This window comes from Haemorhous mexicanus, chromosome 1 (genome assembly GCF_027477595.1).
Source record: "Haemorhous mexicanus isolate bHaeMex1 chromosome 1, bHaeMex1.pri, whole genome shotgun sequence".
Taxonomy (NCBI): domain Eukaryota; kingdom Metazoa; phylum Chordata; class Aves; order Passeriformes; family Fringillidae; genus Haemorhous; species Haemorhous mexicanus.
The window spans coordinates 91,137,597-91,165,513 of record NC_082341.1 but is presented as its reverse complement, the minus strand read 5'-3'; the positions used below and the strand labels follow the sequence as shown (position 1 = coordinate 91,165,513).

Below are 27,917 nucleotides of genomic sequence, written 5' to 3'. Positions count from 1 at the left end.
AACTTGTTTTGAAATAAAGTAATTTATTAATTTATGTTCCACTTTAAATATGGAACTAGGTTGCAGTAGTACTGTAATCCACTAGAATTCCATTCAGATAGACAGGAACTGTAATTAAGTGTACCTCAGTGTGGACTACAGGGATCAAAATTTTAATGAAGGTAATATGTATTTCCACCACTGTAATAATTACTGTTATTACTGTTACTTAACATAAATGTAACAAATTCCAAAACCCCAACTCCACTACTGAACACATTTGCCTCTCAATTGGCAGCGTCTACCCTGAACTGCGCAGATTTTTTTCTGATATTCATATTTGCTATGAGTAACTACATAGACAGCTGCCATGAAAGTTTCATCACTGTTAACACAAGAAGCAGATCTGCAAAGATCAGAGGGGATCAGTATCCCTGAGCCAGCAGCGATCAGTGTGAGCAAGACCATTTCCATGCAGCTGGATATTTGTTTGGACGTGACTGTGGAAAAGGTGTTTCAGTTTTACAGCAGGGTGTGAAACTGGCTAAAGCATGCAAGCCACTCAGAACCAAACTGAGCACCTTGGGGCTACTGCATGGTTTGTTTTACACCTTCTAAATTAAATGGGAACTCCAGTCTGTTTATACAGTGATGTATCAGTACATAGCAGTAACAGGTTCTCAAGTTAATGTCTGAGGGCTCAGACTTGTGACCTGTGCTGAGTGTTAATATTTAAGATAAGTTTTAGTGTAACATCGAACTAAGGCTTAGATGATGTGTGGCTCTCTAAATCATGCTGGCAAAAGGAAAACCATGAAGAATTGTGATGATTCATGCTTAGATCTCAAGAGTTCCTTTCCAGGAGACTTCTGTTACTGTTTAATATAATATTATTCGTAGTTCATTCTCTTGGGATGTGTCTGTTCAAGTTGTGCTTAACAGAAGGGATGCTCTTGTTTTACATGTACTATACAGAAAAGTTTAAAAAAAGTAGGCAAACCCATTTGATTAGGAGATATTTTAACAGGAAAAGTATTACTTAACCCAGCTCAAAACAGATGATCTCATGCCAAAAACAACTGCCTAACACAAGCATTGAGTAATAGGTATTACTCTACTATTAATTGTGTTGTTTAGGTTGATGCATGCATTCTGAAAACAAGGAATGTGATGACTCTGTTGTGTCAGCTTCTTCCGCTTTGCTGCAAATTACAGAGGAAGGTGAGTACTAGCTTAATCTGCACTATTTAAGACTTTTAGGGTTTGTTTGCTTGGGTTGGTTGGTTGGGTTTTAAGAAATCTTTCTTATATACATACACAGAATAAGGCGGGAAATGGTTGTCTTAAGCCGGCTCCACCATGGAAAGAAGACAGATTACGAACTGGTACAAATGCACGTACTCCAGAAAGAAGAGCGGAGACATTTGGCATCAAGTCTTTAGAAAATCATGTAACAAACATGACATTTTTAGAGAGCAAGTAATCATAGCACTGAGAAATGCAGGAATTCCCATTTGAAAATAACACTTGCTGAAGTTTCAATACTGCTTTCATTTGTGGAAAGTCAAGCCAGGTTAATTTGATATAAAACTGTTGACCTTTGTCACATCTAATAGATGTCCCATTACTTAGCCATTAAAACACAAGCTAGTCTAAATGTTCTGTATTTTTATAATGTGAATGCCTTTCCTATGCTTGCTCTTGATACTGATTTTGTAATTAATGCTTCTGAATGTCTTAATGGATGTGTCAACCCAAAGATGCTGCTAATAGACATTTTATGTAAAGACCCCTGTGCTGCATATGCTACATGTAACACTACTGTTGAAGTCTATAAACTCATCTCTGGCCTATTTCAGTCTGTGTATTTGATAAAGCAGAATCAGGAATATAGTCTGAAAGGCTGTGGCCTGAAGCACTGAAATGTTACCTTAGTTACAAGTTATACCTGCAATGAAGTAGTCCTAGGTAAAAAAAAACCTCTTTCAGTAGATGTACCCCTGAATTTTAATCTTGACAAGATTTATCTCCTCAAAAAGTATATTTTTTAAGTGATTAATAGTCTTGACTCAAACCCTTTTTCTTTTACCCTATTTGTAGATGGCAGTTGTTGCTTTCTTTTTAATTAAAACTTACAGAGCAGAATTTGAGTTGCCTGTAGAACCACTGAAGTATTATGCAGACTTGACATTATGCCATTAAAAACTGAAGAAAATAGATACTGATTATTACAAAACTCTGTACAAAGGGCATTATTTTACTTCAGGATACCATGAAAATACAACTTGGTGTGAAATATGTATTTTCAAGTTTATTTGCTCTTTGTACACAGGCTTTTTATTTTATTTTCCATTCACCTGTGTCAAACTCCATATTGTATTAGTTTAGCTAAATTATATGATAGCTAAATGCTATTATTTTTTCTATATGTACTATGCTTGCCTTAAGCAGAAGCAAAGCTGATTGTGTAACATAAATAATCTCTAACATGTCATTCTGAGCTTATTTAAAAACCTGAATTAAGCTAGAATTCAGAGAAAAAGAAAAATTTTACATCAAATTTTTACAGAAATTTTAATGTACAAACTGTTTGAACTGGTTTATTCTTTTATGAATCAAGGCGTTTAGTTCCACTTTTAAAAACTGGCACATACTATAAAACTCACAGTGTACAATAAAAATCACTTATGTAGTATAAACACACATGGGAAGTGTAAAATTGATTTCATGAAGCAGAACTGCGTCGTTTCATCAAAACTTCCTCGTACTCCTTCTGTGTCAGAAGTCCCTGAGTTATAGTCTTGCTTTCTTCAAATTTGGGTAGAACCACTGCAATGTACCCCTCAGTTGATGGCTAAAAAGCGAGACTGAAGTTAGCAGCGAAATAAAAGCTGAAAAATAAAGAACAAGAAAGTGTCTTACCTTTTCTTGCAGAAGAGCAGGATTACTAAGGATGTTCTCATTCACTTCAATCAGCCGCCCTCGTATGCAACTGCAAAAGTGTTCAGATTCTGTAGATGTGTGGGGTATGTCAGGGTAAGAAAAAATGGGAAAAACCTTACCTGTAAATGGTGTATTCCTCTCCATCTGATGAAGATATCCTGCACAGAGGGGCAAGTTCTGTTAGAAACTGAGCTCCCTGCATTTGGAAAACAAATAAACATGTCTGTAGTTTTAATTACACAGGACTTGTAAAAGTATTACCATCAGCAATGTCTAAAAGGAAGGACGTGTGATAGTTATGGGTCATTCCAAGTTCCAGAGCAGTGCTTCCCTATAGAAGGGAAAATGCCAACTTAGTTACATGCACAAATCAAGCTGAAGCTTGTTACAAGCTTACACATTTAGTCATAATTAAATTTTTTTTTCAGACTAGCAAACTTGTATTTTGATGAGACTAAAGTCAGAGGAGAGAGGAGAGGAACAGCACCGTTGGTTTTGATGTAAGCAAGTTCAACTGCACCTTCAAAAACCCACCATGCTGTACTTGCCCATCTAGTCACCAATCTTTCACATCTTCTTGGAAATAAATTGTTATTTCAGGGATGTTAATGTCCCTGTGTACCCTACCAGAGAAAATTACTAGAAGCGAGTGTGTTTGAGCAACACTGGAAACCACCAGTGCTGTAGGAGCACCGCAAGACCCTGTCTGGGACAGGCAGACAGGCACCTCTTGAGGAAGTCTTAAATTATTCAAGTGCAGAGGGTTTTTTTTTTTTTAAGTGAAATACAAAAGTAACCTGCTAGGTTTCTCTTAAAGAAAGGACAATCTCTCAGGCACTGTGAGAGATTAAAATAAAAACTAAGGAAATAAAAAAGCCATACCCTTTTTGACTTCCCAGAGACCTTATTCTGAAGTCTGCTACAGTTTGCACTGATTTGGTAATTAATGTTTTTAATTGTTTTCCCTTTTTGAAGAAGAGGGTGGGCTTCTGCCAAGGTGATGACACAGATTCTGCAAAAAAAAAAAGAATATAATTATTCCACTGTAGCTGTAAGAAGCCACAGCTTTGTGCTCTAAGCAAGTTCCACAACCTCCTCTGCCTATCTTGTTTGACACCTGCTGTACCAAACTGAATGAAAATGGCATTCTGACCTAAAGCCACTCCCATGGAAAATGCTTCATTTTGAGATACCAGACTGGACTGTCAAAAGCCCTATACTGCTTACTGAAAAAAAATACTACTTTTAAATAAGCCAGTGCTGTTCTATCTGTTGTACCCCATGAGAGCATGGTTGGTTCATTTCAGCCGGTAGGTGAAGTACGCATTTGGGTTAAGATAAACAAGTAAAGCATGGTGTACTTTTGTCACAAAATGTAACTCAAAGGAGTGTTTCTCAACAGCTAAAGGCTCTTTGTGGTGAACAGCCGAGGAATCCTTCAGTGATCTGGGCCTTAGTTAACTTGCTGCTTGCATTTCATTTTTTCTATTGGAAGGTTATTTCTTACCATGACACTGGATAGTTTGAGATGAGCCCAGCTGAAGAGATTGAGCCTGCCTGGCCTAGAACCATGCTTAATGCACAAGCATGAACTTGCCAGTAAATGAAGAGAGCGGAAGCTATTCTGCTTGAGAGTATAAAACCTACAGCAAGCACCAGAATCAACAGGAGAGTGACTGCAGAGAAAACCAGGGCACAGAACCAGATCTCTCCCTGTGGATCCACCTCCCCACTCTCCTCCTGTGGAGTTCTGGCTGCGCAGCTCCCACAAGAGGGAGCTGGATCCTGGTGAATGCATCCAGCATGTTCTAGCAGCAAAGCTACCTCCCTTCACCCCAGCCTCCTTCCAAGGGGCAGATGACAAATTATCTCTTTGAGCTGTCACCTAAGGGAGCTGAGACCTTGCAAAACAAAAAAATCAAGAGACAACTTTACACTGCCTAGAAACAGCAAACTGAGTCACAGCCCCATACATAATAATGGTAAAATACCTTACAGAACATCTGGCTAAGCTGCTGTGGAATCCACGGGTCCTGATATTTCAGAATTCAAAGCAGCAGAACAGTCTTCATGGACAATTGAACAAATCAGTGGGATTTAAACTATTGTTTATATCAGGCACCTGAGATTAGTAACCTTACATTCAGTATTCAGTACAAATGGAAGGGTGTCCTTCCTTGCTGTTACTGTCACACCTGTATTTGAAGGTACTCTGGTTTTCCTTTTGAAAGAATGGAGGAAGAACTGCAGGAAACAGTCACAGAGAAGCTCCAATTCCAAAGGCTGCAGCAAGGTGATGGTTCTGCCCTGTGTCAAGCATACCCTTCCTTTTACCCTGAATTCCTAGAGCAGGCAGCTCACTGGGAACACAAATGCTGCCTCACCTTCCCTCAACCCATGAGCCACTGGCCCTGGCAGTTTTTGTGTGGACAGAAGTTAGGTTCCCCTATGGGACTGAACAGCCCATAAATGATCCTGATGCCCTAACAGGCTTCAGCAGGGAGAGGTAAGGTATGGAAGAAGACTCCATATCAGGTACAGGTTGATTTACTCCACGTAACTGAATATCCAGTCACATCCAAGCAGAAGCAAGACACTTTTCTATCTTGCCTTCACCATCCATTAGTGCACAAATGTACAAGGAAAAGCCATTAAGTTTTATCTAAAAAAAGCTGATTGTTTGTTCAAATGGAAGAATTTTTAAATCAAATTAAACAGACCCCTTCAAAATGTCATTACGCAAAGGCCTTTTGGAACGTTTCTCTTCTGCTACTGATGATCACAATATCAATTAGGTTAGAAAATACCTTTGAGATCGAGTCCAGCCTATGACTGAAGACCACCGTGTCACCTAGAGCATGGCACCGAGCGCCACCTCCAGTCTTCCCATGAACGCCCCTAGGGACGGTGTATGGGGCCCTTTCAGCAGGAGAGGGTGCAAGGGGCAGCACCACGGGCACTGCTGACCAGTATGAGGGGGTGCGGGGGGCCGTCAGCGGGAAAGAGGCCGAGCCTCCCTGTGTCTCATTGGAGCAGTTATCAAAGGATGGGGAGGCCGATTTGTCACTCTCACACCCTCCCACCTTCCCGGACAGCGCAGGCTCGCCCGGTGCCGTGTCCCAGGCCAAGCCTGTCTGTCCCGGCTGCCGCAGCCACCGCCGCTCCCTCCGGGTGCAGGGCGAGGCCCGGCGCTGCGGCAGCGCCCTGGCCGACCGCAGCCCGCGGCCCGCCGAGCGCCGGCACCCGGCGGGCAGAGCCGGACCCGACTCCCGCCCGCCACTCGCCTGTTGGAGTGCTGCAGCACGCAGAAGTCCTCGCACGGTCGCCCCTTCACGTCTGCAAGAAGGGCACAAAGAGGAGTCAGGGCCCCGCCGCCACCCCGGCCCGGCCCGGCCCGGCCCGGCCCCCGGCGGTACCTGGCTTGTACCAGCGTGTGAAGTACCGCTCGGCGCCGCCCGGCCCCGCCGCCCCCTCAGCCATGCCCGGCCCGGCGCGGCCCGCCCCGCCGGCGCGCCGCGATGACGGCGGGAGGCGGCCCCGGCCCGGCGCTCTCCCCGCCCCGGCACGGGAAACCCGAAGGAAACACAGTAGTACCTGTTTTTTTTCCTCGAGGCTCTAACATCTTTCGCCGTATCTGCATCACTGAGAAAAACGCTCAGACGCCTGCAGTTTGGTTCAGTGGTTTATTTTCTCTAGCACACAGCAATACAGTAACAGCTACAGTGACCATATATGCACACACCAAGAACGTACTTTAAATTAAAAAAAAAAAAAAAAAAAAAAACAAAGAAAACAACGCACATTCCATTAAAACATCTTTTTGTTTCCTGCTCGTGGAAAACAGAAAGACCCAGTTTTTCCACAAGAGATTTTAATTGCACTGATGTCTCAGTTCAGGCAGCAGGAGAGCCTCTATGAATTCACAGCCTGGGCTGTGTTTTATATAAACACAAAGGAGTTGCATTCCCACAGCACACGAGGCATCACATTTAGGCACCAAGGATGCAGAGAAACCGTACCAGCACCTGATCCCCACAGGCCAGGCAGGGGAAAACTTAGAGAAGCTCCACACCTTTGCTCTGACTCCTGCTGCCCAAAGTAATGAGACACCTCTTCTGTACAAATACAGGCCAAAACCATTATATGTTACAGAAAAAACCCAAAACAAAACTGATTCCGGCATTGTTTACCTGTTCTATTTACCTGCATCTAGCACAGGCAATAAAGGCAGCTGTAACAGCATAAAAATTAAGGTCTGTACCATTATTAAGCTACAGACAGATACACAAAGCAGACATTTGCATTTATTATCCAGAGTAGCCAGGCACATTAAAAACTGCTGCAGAAAAATATACACATAAAAATAAAGGGCTGCTTAGAGGCACTGCCCCACCAGTTTGCCAAACCTTGAGTATTTCCAACACAAGTACATTGCAACAGATGCAGATTCTACTTTGTAAGGCCGACAAAGATAAACAGCAAAACAAACAAACCAGCTCAAAACAAACAAAAACAGCAACCAACATTTTGTCATCCTGCTGATACAAAACTACAGCAAGTTTTAGTCTGTAGCCTTCTCAGTTATCAGTTTGGACAGCTGCCTGTCATGGACATTTCTCCATCAATGATTAAAGAGCACTGAATGGGTGGAATGTTTATGTTCAGGATTAGAGACATTTCTGCTCTAAAGACAATTCATTTTTCATTCCTAAACTAGCAACGGGTTTTGATATGTGGATATTTTAATGTTAGTCAAGTACATCAAAAGCCAGCCAAGAACCCAGTGGAAACACTGAAATTTGTAGATTTAGCTCCATCATTTAGTCATTGAACAACAGCAGGCTTCCTGCCCACTTCCTGTGTCATATCCAGACAAGAGAAATCCAGCTATTATGGATGTAGGCTAACAGAAACCAGCAGTGAAAAATTCAAAGCAAACTGAGCTCATCCAAGTCTGAAATCCCTCAGGACGACAGAGAGGCCTGATTTCTGTAGCAGCCAGGATTGCAGTGCAGAAGGTGTGAGCCCCATGGGTTGAAGTGCACTGTATTTATGGAGTTTTCCCACACCACAGGTAAACTCCATGCCCAAGCCCTAAAAAGCCTGCTAGGACACAGGGATGCAGTAGGAGAGCTGAAGGAAGTACACCTTTCTCAACCCCTAGCTTCAGAGGAGGCACAGAACAAGATTTCAATCACTGTGAGCAGAAAAGTAAAGGAAGATAAGTCCACTGGGTGCAAAAACTCATGTGGTACCAATTTCTCAATTCCTAAAACCCCCTAAAATCCTCTCAATTAATTGAAAATATCATTTCTGAGGTGATAGAATGGATCCTGGCTTCCATTGTATGGCAGACCAACAAACTGCTTTAATGTGCCATACATGGTACTATCAAACATTTATCTTGTTGTTCAAGCTTTTTATTCAGCTGATGATTTGAGGCAGTGGATCAGAAATAGGTTCTAATTCTTTTATTTCTGGGATTTTTAAAGCTAGCTAGTAAGATAGCATAATTCTGTTATTTATTCGTCATTAAAGAACTTTGACATGTTCACCTTCCCTGCTAATGCAGAATTTATTTTGCTATTGGTTTTTTCAACCTTCTTCCTTCAGTGACATTCAGCATGGTTAAACATATTAAGGCTGTAGGCTTAAACTACATACTTAAGCATACACTTATTATCTTTAACACCTTGCTTCTCCAGATATGCTACCAAAGAAATTTTCTTATTTTGGATTTCTCAGCTTTAGTTCTTGCAAAAAACATAGCACAGGTTTGTGTGCAATCACACTGAACTAGAAGTAGGCAGCTCTCCCACTCAGCTCATTTTCCCAAAGTAAATCAACACTTTACTTCAGGAAGCTTTTGTAGGAAATGACTGTTTCTCTTAGCCTGTAGCACTCCTCCCCCTTGATATCAAACAGGCTTTAATACACCTTTGTCACTTCAGGGAGCGTAAGTGGGATACAGCACTGCTTTTAAAATCTTTTTGATGGAATTCTTAAAGCTTTGGCAATTTAAGAGCTGGACTTTTGTTGCTGATTTGAGAAACCAGCGAAGAGCAACTCATATGAGAATGGATGGAACAAGCTAAACATTTGATGTAAACACTTAGAACATGGTTTTACATCAATTTGTTTGTAGTAGAAACCAACTGGAATAAGACACAGGAATCCACAAGCTACTGGGAGAGCCAGCACCACCACAAAGGATGGAATGGACTTATCTGCCTTTCTGTATAAACCAGGTGGATGCAGAAGAGATGAGCTTTTACCAATAAACATATGCTAACCATTACATGTCTTGTTCTTGTTTTAATTTGCTCACTGTGCTTTGTATCCACTGATTTTAACTGTGCTAAAATAAAAACCACTGTTGCTTTACTTCTTTAAACTAGCAAAACCACTGAAGTAAAAAACATCACATATAATTACATATAGTAAATAAATTCAGTAAAAAAACAACCTACTCACCAAACAATGCAGACAATACAAATAATATAGATTTGACCATGGTTTTACTAAGTACCACTTTCCAAGTACCATGAGCAATTCTAAATCCCAAGTAAAAAAAAAAAAATTTAAAAAAAACAAGCAAACAAAACTCAAACAAACCCCAAACTTTACAGTGTTTCTTTCTATCAGGCAAGAAGGGAGGGAAGTACAAAACAACAAAGCACACCAACAAAAATATCTAGTCTATATCAAATGTACCTTTCCAATAAGGAAATTCATAGAAAAAAAACCCCTACCACTTATAATTTAACACCAAGGCGTCTTCCTGGAAACCAGGATTACAAGTTTATGCTGAATACAATCTTATGCTCAAATACTGAGATAAGCAGCATTATCCCAAAACCCAGGAGAATCCCAGCATTCTGTAAGAGGAAGTATCCCCACCGGCTACATCCATGGTCACTGGCATCATTGTGGAGCATTTCAGGTACCTAAACAAACAAGGAGGTGTTAAATACCTTCAAAAGAAACAGCTGCTTCAAATCATTAATTCTTAAGCTGTGTTATACAAAATTCAAATAGGTCTAGGCACTTACCATATCCACAAGAGCCACATACATGAACAAGCCAGCAGTAAGTGCAAATATCCACATTGAAACATTGTCTGCATAATGACCAATAAGGATCCCAGTCGCCATACCAAGATAGGCCAGCATAGCTGACAGAGCATTATAAAGCACAGCTTGCTTGACAGTCATACCAGCTTTTAGAAGGACAGCAAAATCTCCTATAACGGGGGGGAAAAAAAAAAGCCAAGACAAAGTTTTCATTCTCAGCTAAGTACTGCAGTGTTGTCTTATTAACAAAGCTACTTTTATGCTGTTGTTTGCCTTATTTTTTTTCCTTCATAAAATCAGAAATCACTGAGGGACAGAAATTTAAAGGGTGCACATGAACAACAACACAGCAGCAAATACTGTAAGTTTCTAACTTTAAAGTCTTTGCAGTTTTGAAAGAAGCAGCTTTTTGCTGAATCACAGAACATCCTGACTTGGAGAGGACCCATAAGGATCATCAAGTCTAACTCCTGGCCCTGCACAGGACAGCCCCAAGAGCACACCATGTGTCTGAGAGCACTGTCCAAACACTCCTTGAATGCTCAGCCCTGGTGCTGTGACCACTTCCCTGGGAGCCTGTTCCAGTGCCTAAACACCCTCCGGGGTGAGGATTTTCACCCTCTAGGTGAAAAACCTTTTCCCAATATCCAGCCTATACCTTTCCTGACACAACTTCCAGCCATTCCTTTGGATCCTGTCACAGGACAGAAGAGATCCGTGCCTGCCCCTTGTCTTCCCCTCATGAGAAAGCTGTAGAGTGCAATGAGGTGTCCCCTCAGTCTCCTCCAGGCTAAAGAGTCCAAGTGACCTCCCTCAGCTATTCCTCAAACGGGTTCCCCTCAAGGCCCTTCCCCATCTTCGTACCCCTCCTTTGTATGGTCTCCAATAGCTTCATATCCTCAAGCAGTTTGAATTTAAACCACCACTGTAAAATGCTGCAGTACCTAATATGCCTGAGTGTTCCTACAGTAAAATATTGCCACTCAATTGCATATTCAATTTATTATCCTGTAATTGTTCTTTGTACTTTTAATCTGTTTTATAAATTTAAAGTAATTTCTTTATTAATTTCTGTAAATGATCCTTAATGTCTTATTTTTACTTGACGGAATGATAGACCACCAGCCAGAAACAGATTTTCTGTAATTCAGAAAATATTTTTGTCTAAACCAGAGTAATATAAGCTTATTATTATTTGAAAATAAAATAGATTCTTTATAAGTTGTCTCCAGTTAAAGTAAACAAAAGTGATTTTCAAAGCTGATTTGAGTAATTTGTTACAACAGCTTTTCCTACAAGCCATTGCAATTAAGATGAACTGGTATATTAAAAAACATTGCTTAGCATTAACAACAATGATAAAATTTTATTCCCAGCTAACCTCAACTAGTCCCATTTGTTTTAATTTTCCTATGCCACCTCATGTCCTCTGGTAAAGAAGGTATTTTCTCTTAAGTTTTCTGTTCTGATTAAAGAAATATTATTTAAATTTTAAAAGATTTTTGTTATTTCTAAAACCAACAGAACAGCTGAATCTAAAATTATCAGGTTCATAGGATGAACTCACTTCCTACATCTGAACTAACAACATTTAGTAAGTGTAATTAATACAAGTTCCGTGATTAGTATGAACAAGACTCAATTCCTCCCAACCCATAAAATCAGGTATGTTTTCTCCATAATGTATTTCTGTATAATATTACTGTACAAATATATCAAATTGTTTATATAGAGAGAATTTAATGTTTACTCATACTGGTTTACAAGCTCCATTAAATGAAACTGAATGTTCACCCCTCTGGGGAATAAAACCTTCAAAAAGTGAAAGCAAACTCTTCTCTCTTCATTCTATACCCCAAGTGTGACTGTGACCATGACAGCTGAGAAATAAACACCAGTTGCACATCCAAAATGATTTGACAATTGGAAAGATCAGCTTTGTCTCAAGTTCAACTAAGCACATCCATCCTGTTCTCACCAGCTGCCTTTCAAAAGGGCCAAATACTCAACTCATATTGTAACACACGACAATAATCTCTCATGGGACTGCGCATGAATTTAAATCACTTGAGCTTGAAAGACAAACTGTTTCCAGAAAGATTTCCAAGTAGTTTCAAGTTTAATTTAGAGCTACAGCAGTTCTTTGCAAGACTTAATGAAAAAGCAGCAAATGTTATGCAGAAAGTACTTTGACTAATCGTGACCTTCCTTTTAGCAGCACAAGCACGAGAATAAAATTAAGGAGAGATGTGAGAAAAGCAAATTCTGTCATGCATTCTCCTGCAATTCACAACTTATATTATATACAAGGAGAATAAAAACTACAACTAAAGTAGACAGAAAAAGCTGTAACTGCAAGAGACAGTTTTAACCAGAGTAACTGAAATATTTAGATTTTTAAACTACTAATTCAATTTAGAAATGGTTAAACAGTTTTTAAGTAAATCAGAGTACCCTTGAATAGAGAACCTGACACAGATAAAGTTGTCTGATCAAATTTTTGTTCTCCCGCATGCACCTGTAAGTGCAAACTTGCAGCATATGGAAATGCTGGGGTCTTACCTAGTTCATGAGGTAATTCATGGCAAAATACAGCCACAGAAGTGCTTAAACCACTAGATAACCCTTCAGTAAAGGCTGCTCCTGTGAAGAGACATGGGAAAAAAAGCAAACAAAACATTACTACATATTCAGACATCAAGTGCAAAAGCACTGTTGCACATGCTTGTGTCATATTAGGACATATATTTCACTCAAATTTTTCTTTGTGGAAACACTTAAACTTTAACTGTTCTCATGATCCTTAAGTTGCAAAATTCTTCTTCGGAATCTTGCTGTTGAAGTAAACCATCTTTCACTACCTTATTTCTGAACTAAGCCAAATACATTCCAACACCACAATCCTCCCAAAAAAATGCAATAAATGGAAATACCATCCAAAAATACTTTTTCTTTTTAAGATACAAAGGGAACAAAGCAGTTCAACTGCACCTGAGAGTCAGACACCTCAGGAAAGGAAAGTCAAGACAACACTAAGAGATGCTACAAAAATCACAGTGACAGATCAACTTCTAAGCAGCTTGCTTTAAGGTAAATACCACAGCAAGTTGCTTTTAAGTGGAGAAAAAAAGCCCCAGAACCACAAAACCCCCTTAAACTAGTCCAATAGTCCTCATCTTTCTTGTCTTCTCTGTTCCTCCTGTTGCTTGCTATTTTTCTCATTTGGCAGCAGCTCAGGAGGACACAGCACACTGCAGAGCTGCAGCACAGCTCACACATGGCATGTCAGGTCCCCAGCTGCATGGAGAGCCTCTCCAAGGGTGCAGAGCCACATCCAGCTTCCTCTTCAGCTGCTACCAGGAGCCTGCCAGCAAGCAAGGTGCTGCCAACAAGCAAAGAGGCACAAAGCCATGTCACAGTGGCTGGCACACAAGGGACCCAGGAGTACTGCTCCCAGAGGAAGCACTACAATGGCAATGACTCCACTAGAGACAATCCCTTCTTTTCACTGCGGATACTGACCTAACTCTTGAGGGAGACACAGCTATCCAGGTCTTTAAGTGCAAGAAATGACTGATGCTCCTCCCTGAAGTGATGACAGCAGCAGCACCATTATGTCTGGGATGTGTGCTGTGGCATCCAGGCCAGAGGATGCAGGACTTGGTGAGCAGGCACCTTGGTGGTAACAAACGGGATTGAGAGAGTCTTCAGAAGAGGTTCTACAGAGGCAAAAGGCCAAGGCCATCAGACTATAGAGGGAGGCAAGACCAAAGTAGCACTGGAGCAGGAAACATGAACTCTGAGATGAGTAACATTTGAAAAGAGTGACATCTGGCAATAGGATGAATCTTCTGTCCCCACTGCAGCTTACTGATCTGAGGAACATGGTCATGACCCGGGCAGCACTGAGAGGAGAAGTGAATCCTGCCTTGCCCAGCAGTTCAGTACATCAGATTAGAAGTACAAAATGAAAGGAAAGATTTTTTTTTTAGTGATAGGAGATTCCCTCCCATGTAGGACAAAGACAGACCTGCTGACCTGTTGCCAAGGGAAGTCCATGGGTTGCACAGAGCCTGCCTGAATGATGCTGTGGAGACACCACCAAAGCTTGTCTAGCCTGTCATGGATAGACAGCAACTGCCTACAGGGACAGAATACAATTCACTTTCGGGTTTTTTTGGCTACCTCCATAAAGGGGTTCCTTGACCACAGAGAGCTCCAGTAGAAAAGTATGTGTGAATTGTGGTTCCATGTGTCTATTCGGTCTCTTGGTCAATCAGAGTAACACTAGGAATGAGGTTACAAATCATCTAACCAAGGAAAGGTGGTGGACAAGCCTACCTATGAACATAGGACATCACCATTCACACAAAGAGTCTTCAGCTGTGGAGGTCAGAGTACTGGACACACAAACCTGGATGTTCCTTAATTATATTGGTAATGGTTTCCTACTATAGATAACACAAAAGTCAGCCAGGATTAGTATAGTAAATTGACCTGCTGCTCAAAAACAAGGACAAACTGATAGCAAATACAGCAAAAAATGACATCTTGTGAGCATGAGGTAACTGAGTTCAGGACACAGGAAGAGACTGAAAGAGGAAGAAGCAAAATTAAGACTCTATGCTTTAATGAAGCAGACTTTGACTTATTTAAGGAATTGCAGTGTAGGGAATGAGTCAAAAGAGATAATGTGCCCAGAAGGGCTGGTCAGTTTGCAGAGCACAGAGATACACAAACAAACAAGCCTGTTTGTGAGGGAACACTTGCAGAAGATGTACCCAGCTAGGCAGTGTGTCCTAGTAAATTAAGATTCAAAAAAGAAGCACACACGAAATAGGAACAAAGACTGGCAACTTAGCAAAGAAGCTAAAAACAGTGGAACAAAAGAGAGGAAGACCAAAGCCCAGCTTGATCTAAAACTAACAAGACTCCAAGGATAACAAGAAACAGTTCTACAAGAATGTTAGCTGAGAAGCAGAGTTCATGAAAAATTCACATCTGTTGATAGATGAGGAAGGGAAATAAGCAGCAGACATAACAAGAAGCAAAGCACCAGCACAGTCTTCATCTCAGTCTTTGTCAACAAAGCCAGATACCAGCTCCATTCCAGAAAGAGAGACAGCACACCACAGAAGCAACAGTTCAGAAAAATGCAGAAAAACCTGGAAATGCTCAGGTACATCCCAGGATGGGATTCACCTAAGGGCACTGACAGAGTTACTAGTGTGACTAAAAAGCTGCTGTTGACCATGTGTGGAAAACCATGGCTATAGAAGGCCCCATTAGAACTCTGAGAAAAGGATAACATTATTCCCATCTTTAAGAACGGACTCAGGAGTGGTCAAGTGTCATCTCAGTTCCTGAAAAGATCATACGAATATCCTCTTAAAATCCCTCTCCAAAAACTGCATCCAGCTTGAGGAAATAATTGGTCATACAGATGGTGAATACAACAGAACTTTAGTAGGATTTCTGACAATAATCTCCTATAGCAGTCTTATCTGGGCAAAGAGGAAACACGGGCTTGCACGCTGACTGCACTGCTGGGCCAACAGCGCCTGGTGGCTGGTAAGAAATAGAGCCCACCAGGACAAAAACTGCAACCCATTTTCTTCAGTATCTTCACTAATGATCTGGATAAAACAGATGGCACCAACAGCAAATTTAGGGGAAAGCAGGGAGAAAGTAAGGGCTGAGGTGACACACCAAGCACTAGAGCTTTAGACAAGACTACAGCAAACTTAATTCTTAGAAGTTCAAAGAGAAAAAGTAAGAAGTAATTAAAGCACAAGCTTAAATATCAAGAATATCTCTTTTTATTTATTCACTGCTAAAAAGAAGTCCTGAAATGTTAACAAACTGAAGATGAAATTAATATATCTGGCATTATCCCTACTCAAGATGCTGATTTATCTTAAAATATACTTTTAAGACATGACTTCTCTCAAAAGCTGAAGGAAAAAAATATCTATGCAAGACTAGTATAAAAATAGTGTTCTGCATTTTACTTATTTAGTTGTAATTACACATAAAAGTTCAAATCACAGATGATCCTTTTGCACAAATGAGTCAGATGCAGCCTTAATAAAAAAAATAAGCACTTTTAAATCTTGTTCCTACATAATTAGCACAACAGATTTGAGGAAAAAAGTAACTAATGGAACTTCTGAATAACAAATCACATGAAGTGAATGAACTTACATGAAGGGTTATGCTGGCTAAAGTATCTTTACAGAAGCGTTCACATCTTCTTTAAAATACAGATTAACAACTACACAAGTAGCATTGGCATTTTCACAACACCATCAAATTGATGTTTTCCCATAATACTTTTAAGCACACACAGAACTGAAAGAAACCCATATTTCCATTAGCCTGAACAAGCTGCACAGCAGGACTTCTGAAAGCTATTGCTCTCACTTGTTCAATAAGCCTTTATTAACCTTTCTCATACTTTTCCCTTCATAACTATAAAGTCATAGCTCCTTCCCAATCTCCCTAATGCCAAGAGGTAATTGATTCTGTGTCATTTGTATGCAAATCTTCCTTCTACCACATTTTTCACTACTGATCCGCTCAAAAATTTACATTTCATGCTTCAACTTTCATCAAAAATGAGATTAAATCAGAAAGTCTCTTTTCACATTACACTTTGAATTGACTGAGTCTGAACAACTGCAAATATTGCTGTGAGAAAATAGTTATTATTGGGTTTTGTCTTCGAACAAGAATGAATTTTTTCCTACAATAAAATTTACAGAAAGACTGATACTGCTGAACTGCCTCCAGTACGCTAAAGAGCCTGGAAATTAATCCAATACCTGTAAAGATTAGTCCTAAATACAATAGCCAAGATCAGGAAAGATTAGCACAAGTACTGAAGATTATTGATTTGACTTCACTTTCTGTGACTTACTTTAACCATTTAAATGCAATATACCTGTAATCTAGTTCTCCTTCTAGGAAAAAACATGAGAGAGTTCCCAAACCTGACCTCCCAGACAGAAGTCCACAACAAAATACTCAATCTACTATTTCTGTGATAAAGAAGTATTTTCACTGAAGCATTATCAAGAAAGACTGAGCTAGTACACGCATTAAGGGAAAAATAGAGGCATGAACTAAGTGCAAACAAAAAGATAAATGTTTTATTTACAAGTAAAATAACTGTTTATACCTGTTCAATTCTTTAAAAAATGGACTATTATGCTCAACTTTAGGAACAAGGTTTTGAGTATAGTATGACCACTGTTTCAGAAAACAAAATTTTCAGGCTAAAATAGATTGAAATCAGGGCCTCATCTCCCTATCCATCAGTGCTCTGAAGGAACACTGACGTGTAACCAGGGCCCAGTACAGACAGGCAGGCAGGCAGGCATGCCAAGTACAGAACCTGACCCTGCTGCAACACAAGAGAAGATGAAAGAGAAAAAGAAGTAAATTAGGCAATGGTACCAGTGGCCTGATAGAAGTAAAAAAAGCACTGTTACTTTGTTGAAAAATACAAGCTTGTCCTAAAAGCAACTAAAATATAAAAAATTGCTGAGCATTTGCAGGCACAAACTCAATCTTAAATATTTATTATAAGCCTAGCTTTAGTTTTGAAACATGTCAGCTTTAACTCTCCAGAAGCAGGAAATGAAGTCCTGTTTATAGATTTCTCAAGAAACACAGCTGCAAACACATAATTTCTGTTTCATTCATCACTTACCTCCAGGTTGTTAAGCTGGAGATTTTTCTTACTTATTAAGATGATGCTCTCAGAAACTTTAAAGATCCTCTGCTAATTAGCTACCTCCCTAACAGAGGTAAGAGACAGCTAGAAGACTTCACTGCCTTCACAGCATCTGAGTTAGCACTTACCAATTGCCAGGCCATCACTAAAATTGTGCAGTCCATCTCCCATGATCACCATCCAGGCCAGAGTTGCTATGCCTGCATCCTTCAGCTCTTCACGCGAGTAGCGCTGACTGTGACTGTGGGGATGATGGTTCTGGTGATGATGGTGGTGCAGAATGTGATGGTAGTCGTGGTGGTGGTGGCTTAGATGATCTGTCTGTCCTAGAGTATCGTGCAAGTGAGAATGGCATTTGTTTCTACAGCCCCTGGACACATATTCGTTGTCAACCTCCTCTTGATGAGAATGAGCTATCATCACTTCTTCTTCCTCTTGTACAGTTGGCTGCTGAGAAATGAAGGTTGATGGATCTTGAGAGTCCGACCCTAGATAGCCCTCAGGCCCTGTTACAAAAACCCAGAGTACAATGTTACACATTTTTAAAATCACCTAAGAAGCAAAGATAAAATAAACAGTTTCCTATGTGAAGCAGTAAAGAAGTTTAGAAGTTGAGACTGATAATCCAATTTCTTGAACCAGAAGATTTTTTGGAAACGTTTCTACAACTTATTCAGGAATTAGAGATAATTCCTAATAGCTGGAAATAAGGAGAACTTTTAGTTTCTGTCCCCTACTGCTGAAGCAGCCCTTACATAATGGACACAAATGCTTCCTAAAAGGCAAAAAATCTTTTTATCTAAGACTCACTGCAATTTAAACAACAGCAAAAGGCTCCAAGTCCCAGTCTCACAGCATGAAGACTGTTAGTTCAATTGCTTCAGAAAAACCAAGTATCTGAGAAGCAATTGCTGTTTAGTAATCTCAGGGCTGAAGAAAAAGGATGAAGAAGAAGATTATGTTATAGATAATTTTGGAAACTCCTATATTTCAAAACAAATACAGGCACCTGAGTTCAACATCTGGAAAATAAAAACTATAAAACAAAGTTATCAATATAGACCATGAAATACCCTCATATAAACATTGCTGACACACCACAGTTGGTTCTTTTAACTAATTGCTGAAACTTGATAAATTCTTCCTCTGCAATTAAATGAATAAATATATTCTTTTCTACATTATAAACAAGTATTTTATTACTTATAAAATTACTCTGAAAAGCAGAACATCTCTCTTATCAACAACAGCTAACAAGTAACTAGTCTGGTGTGTTTTGGCTTAAAGCATGATCTTGTGGATAACACAGTCATTTGCACTCTGAATGCTGAACTTCAAGTATTGCCTACAATTTTGTAATATTACCCTTATAAATAAATAATCAAACTAACAAAACCCAGAAATCTAAATAATGAGTCATGCATATAACATCTAGCAGTCTAAAGAGAAGTGTAGAAAGTGAAGCTGTATTGCAACTTTCACAGAAAGACTTCATCTTCTGCTGCTAAATCCAGAATTAAAAAGCTTTAAGTTCCAAAACTGCGAATTCACTACTTCTAATCCACTGATCCTTTTCAAAGGAAAGCAGCAAATAGACCTAGTGCTCCACATATCAGCAGACAGACAGGTTTTGCTTTGAAAATAATTCAAATAGGCAGTGATGCAACCTACAGTAAGCAGCAGATCTACGAGCTGCCATCAATCAGGTGTTTTTTACACAGTGCTGCCACAAAGCAACAACTGTGTGATATTAATGAGACTTACGATCATCCGTATCCAGCTTTTCTTCATTTGCTGAAAACTTCTTACTTTCTCCATCATCTTCATTTTTTTTCTTATTCCAAAAGAAAATACTGCAGTTATGAATATTTTACTGATTTTTCAGGATATACATGAGCAACATTATATTCACAACATTTATGCAGCCTGCACAGAAAGAGGACAACATGGACGCCATATAAAGAGTGTAGAAGAGGAATATGAGAAACCTAATAAAGTAAGATGACAAAGATATTAGAAACCTAATAAAGTAAGATGACAAAGGTTCCTCAGGCTCCATAGGAGGGACAAAAAACAAAACAAAGAAGATCATAAACAAACAAACCAACACACACACACAAAATGCCCTACATTTTTCAAAAGAAATAAGCAGAAGGTTTTCATCTGAGAGGCGAAATGCATCAAATGGTGACTAATTTATTCCACTAATTCTTTTCTACCACAATGTCAAGATAATGTTTTTTAATAATATACAGAAGGAAAACCAAGTAAGATCTCTCCTCCTTGCACCACTAAAGTCTGTATCACAACAATTTATGATCAGTGACTCAATATCTAGGAAGGCATAATTAGTCTAACAGGAAATCCATCCCTTGTGGCTGGGAGGAGACAAAACTCTTGCTTTGCTTGAAACTCTTCATGTCCTTTCCTGTCAAACAAATTTAATTAGAGATAGGGAAATCTCACAGTTAGTTTAGCTTCAGTATAAACCACACCAACACAACCTCCCGTGATCAAAGAGCTCACATGGCATCTTCCCTGCAACTACTGCCTTAATGACCAATTTAATGAAAAACTAAACAGAGATTATCAGTCTTTGAGGTAGCCTAGCAATTAGCTATTTTTAAACTAAGTAATTAGTATTTACTAACTTTCTTCAAGCAAGGCTTAGGATTGGTTGAAACCAGATGACCTTTAAGATACAATAGAATCATGGAGTGGTTTCAGTTGGAAGGTATCACCAACTTCTGCTTAATTTTTCTTACTGAGTCAATTCTGATATCATTCCTTATTCCTGGCTACACAGATCTTTAAAGAACTGTTACAAGTAATTGGCAAGTTACTAACACTAATGACCTGCCAAAATTCAGTTATTCACCTTACCATAAAAACCAGCATAACAATCTGAGAGCTGCATTTTTGGGGGACAGAAGGGAAAGCACCAAGGGGCTTGACACACTGTGTTTCCTCATGGAATGCTATTCCCATAAAGTCACTTTCTAGAGCATACTTGGATTCTTATTTATGTAAGCACTTACTGCCAACCCTTACCTGTCCTCAACAGCTGTACAATAACTGTACAATGCAAACTTATTGCATCCAGGATTGGAATTAAAATAATAATAAAACCAGTTCAGATAGTTATAAATGTCTCAAGATGTCAGAAGGAAGTCAGTAATGAAGTGAGTTCTTGAATCACACTCTTAAAACTGAAGATGCAACTGGACATTTTCTTATTAAATAATTCACTGCAATGTCAAACTCTGTACTATATTGTCTGGTTATGGAAACAGCAAAGAGCCTTAATAAAAGGTTTAGAAGTGTATGTGTCCCTAATAAAAATGACATTCTAACACTAATCCAGTCAGCCATTGCTACTAAATTGAAAGATATATGATATTCATGGGAGGTTTTTTAATAAGTGTTTTCAGAAATGAGCATGTAATACAGGAGAGCTTCAGAGTAATAGTCTCCCTACCTTTTTCTTCTTGTCCTTAAATTGTTTTATTAAAGTGATCAAATGCTCCACTAGAAACATGAAGTACAAGCCTCCAAGTGCTGTAAGTCCTTTCCACGTAGAATCCAGGTAAGCATTCTCCTCTGTACTTTGAAAAACAAGATGTTTGTACATAGAGCCTTTTTGGTCAAGCAGAGACTTTTCATGGTGATGGTGATGGTTTCCATGAGACTAAGGGGAGAACAAAAAAGGGGAAAGTCATTATATTCAAAAGAACTGTAATGTAAGAAACATAAAAAGTATTCTTCACATAATTTTCCTCATGTCTGCAGTTCAGACTTGGCAATTTTCACAGGGCAAATGCTCTGCTTACAGACTCAAACAGTTACAAAGGAATACGTTGATGGGAAATTTGTTGATAGGAAGAAACACTGCAAGGACTGAGCACAGGCCTGGCACTGGCCCACACACTGAAGCTGCCTGGACACTGTTTAATCCAAGGTGTACAGCTGCCCCCACACAAACTCCTGACACCATCAAGGAATCCACATTTTAAGCAGTGGTCACAGCCAGCACACCAGTTAGGTTCCCATCTAAGAAAACTCATAGATGTAAAACAATTTTTTTCTGCAAGGAAGTTGGCTGTAATTTCTGTCTTTAAAGTCTGACACTTTCCCTGTCCTTACTGGATACAGGTATGACCAGAAATAAAAAACCTTTTTGCACTTCTCATTCACATGTGTTTTGATTTACATAACCTTACACAGCAAATGCAAAATTAACTGAAATGAAAAAGAACCACCTGGTGGATTACAGTCAGGACTGGAAAACCACAGAATCTGCAGTCACTTTTATCCATTTTATTTGAAAGCTGAAACAAGCTACTTTTGCAGGGGGAGAATATCTGTTTAAGAACCTCAAGAAAGGTAGAAATTTAGCAATCATATTCCCATTTCATTGTCCCTATTACATAACAGCAATTCCAAAATCTATCAAGTAGTATTTTCCCCAGGACTTCAGACATGATGGATTCTGGTAAAAAAAAGAAAAATTACAATGCGTAAGCCATCAACATAAGTGGCTTGTAACAAAAAATAGTTTATTATTCATTTCACATTTAAAGCGTTCAGTGAGCAATTTCTACTAACTCTGAAGTCTATTAAACTGAGGGGAAAAAAAAGGGGCAGCACTGCAATAAACCACTGAAAAAAATTATGCAAAATTCTTGTATTCAAGAACAATAAAGGGATGTGGCAGCACATATTACTAAGAACAGGAAATAGAGGGGATAATGCCATGAAGCTCCTGAACTTTTAAAGGCTGTGAAATGAATAATATAATGTTCCAAATGGAAAACCTTTCTATCAAAACAACCTGCATAACAGGGTTCAGAAATGACTCACCAAATGGGTATGAACTAATAGGGCAGTAATACATAGAGCTGTCAAGTTCTCTGCTTTGAGATAATGAATGAAACAGTAATTAATACTTACATGTGGAAGGAGGTGCAAGAAGGCATCTCCACTCAAGGTCCCCACAGCCAATGCCACAAGGAAACTCAGAAGAAATTTGAAAAATACTCGATTCATCAGTGGTACCAATATAACACCCAGCAAGGAAAGAAAGCTGATGACAGAGATGGATATAAAGCCACCAATCCAAGCTGGCAAAATAATAAAAAAAAAAAAGAAATAGCAATGACAATAAGTAACAGCTGATTACATGACTTTGTTTGCTTAACACTTCTGTTATCAAACACACCTTATCATTCAATTAATCAGATGTTAACAAAAGGTATGCCACAAAGATTTCTCTCTAATCTTGGCTGAAGTGCCAGAAGAAAATGACACTTTTTACAACTATGAAATAGGTTTCTTGGATTTTATAACCAACATAAACATTTTTCCATTAAGCTTTGATGTTACACCAAAAAAAACAACACCCAGCCTACCTATTTGCAGAGAAAAGCTTTTCGGAGGAGTTTCAGCTTTTTCACTAGTAGCATGGACTATGCAGTACTTGCCATCGATCTGGTTAATAAGAGCTGGACAGAGATAACTAAATTCTGTAGCAGTTAACAATACTTGAGTGCCTATTCCATGCGACTGCATCAGTTTGGATGCATTGGAGCACTGTGGAAAGAGACAAGTTAAAGATTAACCAGAAGCAAAATACCATGATACATCTTAAAAGCACTGCACATCCCACCTTAATTGAAATGCAGTGGCACCACATGAAAACAGCTATATCAACACAACTCAAAAAGTGGTAAGAAACCCATTTAGAAAAAAATGTACTTTCACCCCAACCCTGCCCCAGAAAGCTGGTTTGGGAGTCTGGGTAGATGACATGTAATTATTATTCATTCTCAGCACAAATGGGTCAGATGCTTTTATGTACAAACAGAAAAAGCCCAACACTTTTCAGTCAGTTTTAAAGGCCACATAAGGAAGCATTAACAAGGTCAAATGCCTTTTTGTAGCAGTGACTGCTGTGGAACATCTTGTGCAGAGCATGTTGCACATACACTCCCTCGAGTAAACAGCTCCCAACTGTACAGCCTACACACAGTCTCAGTGGGTTTAAAGAACAGCAGAACTTCTGCTTCGACAGTGCAGAACACAGCAACAACTTGTGAATTCAGTACCCACCATCACATGCCACACAACACCCACTCAGAGTTACCTGGCATGGCTGCAAACATTAAGATCCTGCTTGCTCTTCAAAGCCTTTAATGGAAAAGGATCTGACTGATTAAACAAAATGTCCACAATACAACTGTACTCTTTATCAGTGCTAAGTTTATACTATTTTAAAGTAACACATGACATTTTGCCACAATCTTTTTCAGAGCTGTTTACATACAGTTGTTAGATGGGGAGGGAAGCTGTTAGAGGAGGATGGTTCTACACTATCACAAAGTGAGACAGGTTTGATAAGAATCACAGTACCTTAACTGTTTTTTTTTACTTTCACTCAATTAATAGGAAAACAAGACAGATTCCTGATCTAAGGCAGAACTGCAAATTTAAAACTGTAGATGTTTTCCAGGTTTAATATTTAGTAACAGTTAAATATATAAATAATAAATGCATTAAACCAAGTGTATGTTTATACTTAATTTTCCTCTGAGCTTGTAAACATAACACCATAGTCCCTCAAAATGTTAACTTCCAAGAAAAGTTGTTTGCATGTGTTTGGCTATGGGTATTGTTACACCACAAAACTTGCACCCAGGTAAACAATAAGCACCTGAAAAATAAGCCATGACAACATTCCTGGTGGATCTGGATTCCTGAGAACACGACAGAACCGGCCTCACCTCTTGAGTGTTTTGTTTTTTCAGCTTAGAATAGAGGTAGCTCCCTCTCTCCAACTCCTTGGGAGAAGCACGAGATTCATTTGCCTTTGTGGCACCCAGCCAGGTGCCATTGCGGCCCCCTGTGACATTAAGGGGGCCAGGGCCAGCTGCACCCACTCGAACAACTGTCTTGGCTTCCCCGGGCTGCACGCTGTGGAGCTCGGCGTGGCCGCCCGCCGCAGCGGCGATGACGGACGCCGTGATCTCGTGGAGCGCGTTCTTGCTGCGCACAAAGTTCTGCTGCCGCTCCACGCCCTCGGCCTTGTGGGGCTCCTTGGCGTGGCTGTTCCTGTGGTCTTTGCTAGCATCAGACTCGTGGTTTGGACAAGCAGTCTTCTCAGAGCCTTTACTCAATGAAACATGATTATGATGAGAGTGATGGTCGTGGTCATGGTCGTGATGGTCATGATTGTGGTCGTGATCGTGATTGTGGTCGTGATCGTGGCTTATTTTAATCCTTTTCATTTTATCTATACCTATGTTCTGTAGCAGTTTTCTAAACCCATCAATTGACAGAGAGTTGTTTTCTCCATAACGGTTAAAAAGTTCTTGAAGGTGCAACTTCTGTATCAGTCCTGCCAAGTCAGTATTAACACCCACTGTCTTTTCTGGAAAAGCTCTCTCTGAGGTATGCACAACAGTAGCTGTCTCCACTCCATGGTGATAACTTTCACAGAGCAGTATGGAAAACGATACAAGGAAAATAACTGATACTGTACTCTCCATTGCAGTTCCTTTTCAGCAGTGAAAATAATCTGGAAAAAGAGGAAAATTTAAATAGCTTACACAAAACCAATCACCTTATCCTCTGCAACACACAATCATAATTTGCTTAAACAAAAATACACTACAACAAACAAAACCAAACCCTGCTCAAAGTACCAATGCAGCAAGAGACATTTAAATTTCTTACACATTCAGCACTTCTCCCAGATGTGTTGCCTCGGGCAACATAAGAAGCTGAATACCACAATGAGGTCACTGGCCATGAACACCTCCCCAGGTGCCAGCTTGCCTTTGTTTAGCCCTGCCTGAGTCACTGCTAACATGAGAGCCCTCAAGGGTGCACCAACTAAGTTCTAGATTAGGGTTTTCTCCTGCTTAAAAGAAGGCCCGCAGTTTCTGTCTGAGCAATGAATACGTCATATAAATTACACATTCCTGCTTTAAAATCGAAATTCCCAGCCGTTCCTCACTGGATTTCCCAGAGGTTTTGGCAAACCAGCTGGGCGAGTGTTTCCAGCACTCCACAAAAATCTAGCCTTTTATGCTGTCACGTTCTGCCTTTGTTTTAACATTAGTGTGGCACGGCTCCTTTCACTAGGCAGACAGGCCATAGGTGCGGACCAGATGCTCACAAGTGTGAGCGTTCGTGTGTTTCATTCCACAAACACTCCAGCAGGGCTGCGAATTAACTGCTGTGGAGACTGCATGCAGGACTACGCTGCCTCAGCCCTTTCCCAGGGCGATGAGGAGAACTTCCCTTTCCAAAAATATTAGTCACCCTGGAAAACCCCATCACCGCCGTTGGAAAGAGACGAGGCGACCTCGTCATTGCCCATAAGTAACTGAAGGAGGAGCGCCAGAAGGATGGATCCCAGCTCTTCCCGGCGGTGCCCAGCAATGGGACAAGAGGCAGAAACTGATGCACAGGGAGCGGCCCCGGAATATGAGGAAGCACTTTACCGTGCAGGTGACCGAGCACTGGAACAGACTGTCCAGAGAGGGTATGAAATCTCCCTCACTGGAGATATTCAAGAACCGTCTGGGGGCAATCCTGTGCCACGTGCTCTGGGATGACCCTCCTGGAGCAGCGCGGCTGGACCAGACGTTCCACCGCGGTCTCCCCCAACCTGTCCCACACCGCGACTCTGTGACCCGCGGGAGCCGCTCAGCGCCCACGGCCCCCGCGGAGACCCAGCACCGGCGGAGCCGGCCCCGGCCGCCCGCGCTGCCCTGAGCGCGGCGGCTGCGGCGGGGCCCGGGCACGGCACACACCGCCCCACGAGAGGCCGCCGCAGCAAGAGGGGTGAGGAGGGGGAGGAAAAGCAGCCCGAGGTTACCTCTCCCGCCGCCGGGCCGGGCTCAGCCGCACCGCCGCTGCCCGCCCGCGCCGGCCGGGCCGCGCCGCGCCCCTTCGCTTCCCTTCCCTTCCTTTTCCGGGTACGGCGGCCGCCGCGCGCCGCGCCGGCTGCTCCAGCGGGGCGGGGCCGCCTCACGTGGGGCCCGAGCGGCCGCGGCCTCGACGGAGCCCGGAGCCTGCAAGGGGGGTCCTACCGCTCCTGTCCGCCGCCAGGGCCCGGGGCAGAACCAGCAGCAAGAAAGAGGTGTCCGGGAGGAAGGCTGGATCCCGAGAGGCTCCGTGTTTCAGAAATCACTGACGTTTGGGATTTAGGGTTTCGCGAGAGGTGTGAATAATCCCCAAAGAGTTGAAAGGATGAGAGTCAGAGAGGTCTTTTCTTCCCAGAAAACACGAGTCATTCAGGGCTGGCAGCGTTGGTTTGGATGATGGCTCTGGGTGTGGTAGCATTCCTTGGGGGCTTGGAAAGGGTTTTGTGCAAGGTCTGCCGGTCTTAAAAAGAAATCGTGTGTGGGCAAGCCAGGGCCGGAATTGGGCTGGCCGGTTGTGAGCCAAGGGTGCGGGTAAATGGCGAGGGATGTCGGGTTTCCACTGCATCCACAGGGCCTTTGAGGTGAGCGCTGTTTGGTCAAACCTGTCATTATAATTAATGATCTGGCAGAAGAATCACTCTGTGCACGAGTGGACAAAGAGACAGTAAGAAAGGACTGAGATCACCATGGAGAAAGGTTTGAAACTTGCTAAAAACGTGTTGCTTCTGAAAAGACATACTGTGTTCTTCAAATGTTGCTTTGCTGTACCACTTAACTGGTCATGTGCCCTTCACCACCCTGAGTCCCAGGCACAGGCTCTCTTACACTTCCTGTTTCTTTCTCCAACATTTCCAGAGTTTTTCTCTCTATCACCACATGATTAATATTGCTGGTAAAGTGGGTGCAGTTGTGCTACCCATGCCCACTGCCTCTGAATTTGGCCTCTTGTGTGATCAGTTGCCAAGGTTTTTCAGCTTGCTAGAATGTGACGGCCGCAGTGAATCCTGCCCTGGTATCTGGCTTTACCGATGACTTCTGAATGTTATGACAGTGACTTAAACTTAACATCCAAACCATTCTCAGCCATTTTTCTCCTGCTGCCTGCACTCCTGACAGTGCCACCTTGCTCACCAGTCAGGAGGTGACAGGTGTCTCTTCTTTATGTCTAATACCTCCCACTCACTGACTGAATTAAATCTCTTTGTTCACGAGTTCAGCTGACTGAAGGACAGAAGGGAAGTATGTGTTGTGAAC

At 41.1% G+C, this 27,917-nt stretch overlaps 3 protein-coding genes across 5 annotated transcripts in view; 1 reads left to right on the top strand and 2 right to left on the bottom strand.

Annotated features, from left to right (window-relative positions):
- CTNNAL1 (catenin alpha like 1) overlaps positions 1 to 2,900 on the top strand; it is a 57,885-nt gene extending 54,985 nt beyond the window's left edge. Inside the window, exons 18-19 of the mRNA XM_059856044.1 lie at positions 1,117 to 1,200; positions 1,301 to 2,900. Coding sequence (XP_059712027.1) covers positions 1,117 to 1,200; positions 1,301 to 1,462 — 246 coding nt within the window. The 3' untranslated portion in view covers positions 1,463 to 2,900. The remainder of the gene's footprint in view (positions 1 to 1,116; positions 1,201 to 1,300) is intronic.
- ABITRAM (actin binding transcription modulator) lies at positions 2,552 to 6,444 on the bottom strand. 2 transcript variants are annotated; one of them, XM_059856080.1, is made up of 6 exons: positions 6,339 to 6,444; positions 6,207 to 6,258; positions 3,805 to 3,934; positions 3,184 to 3,253; positions 3,042 to 3,080; positions 2,552 to 2,870 (listed from the first exon to the last, which is right to left on the bottom strand). In XM_059856080.1, exons 1-6 carry the CDS (start codon positions 6,400 to 6,402, stop codon positions 2,773 to 2,775), a joined length of 453 nt encoding a protein of 150 aa, XP_059712063.1. In that variant the 5' UTR covers positions 6,403 to 6,444; the 3' UTR covers positions 2,552 to 2,772. The 2 variants fall into 2 exon arrangements, with proteins under 2 accessions (XP_059712063.1, XP_059712054.1); XM_059856071.1 differs by lacking the exon at positions 3,184 to 3,253 and adding an exon at positions 2,902 to 2,971 and having other exon boundaries at positions 2,552 to 2,833; positions 3,042 to 3,118.
- Positions 6,445 to 6,591: 147 nt separating this feature from the next.
- SLC39A6 (solute carrier family 39 member 6) lies at positions 6,592 to 26,719 on the bottom strand. Of its 2 annotated transcripts, XM_059856055.1 has the most exons (10): positions 26,615 to 26,719; positions 24,513 to 25,306; positions 23,142 to 23,322; positions 22,684 to 22,853; positions 21,212 to 21,421; positions 19,498 to 19,567; positions 17,862 to 18,239; positions 12,558 to 12,638; positions 9,975 to 10,165; positions 6,592 to 9,869 (listed from the first exon to the last, which is right to left on the bottom strand). In XM_059856055.1, exons 2-10 carry the CDS (start codon positions 25,275 to 25,277, stop codon positions 9,717 to 9,719), a joined length of 2,199 nt encoding a protein of 732 aa, XP_059712038.1. In that variant the 5' UTR covers positions 25,278 to 25,306; positions 26,615 to 26,719; the 3' UTR covers positions 6,592 to 9,716. The 2 variants fall into 2 exon arrangements, 1 of the variants encoding a protein (XP_059712038.1); XR_009487795.1 differs by lacking the exons at positions 6,592 to 9,869; positions 9,975 to 10,165 and adding an exon at positions 13,518 to 15,358.
- Positions 26,720 to 27,917: the final 1,198 nt, after the last annotated feature.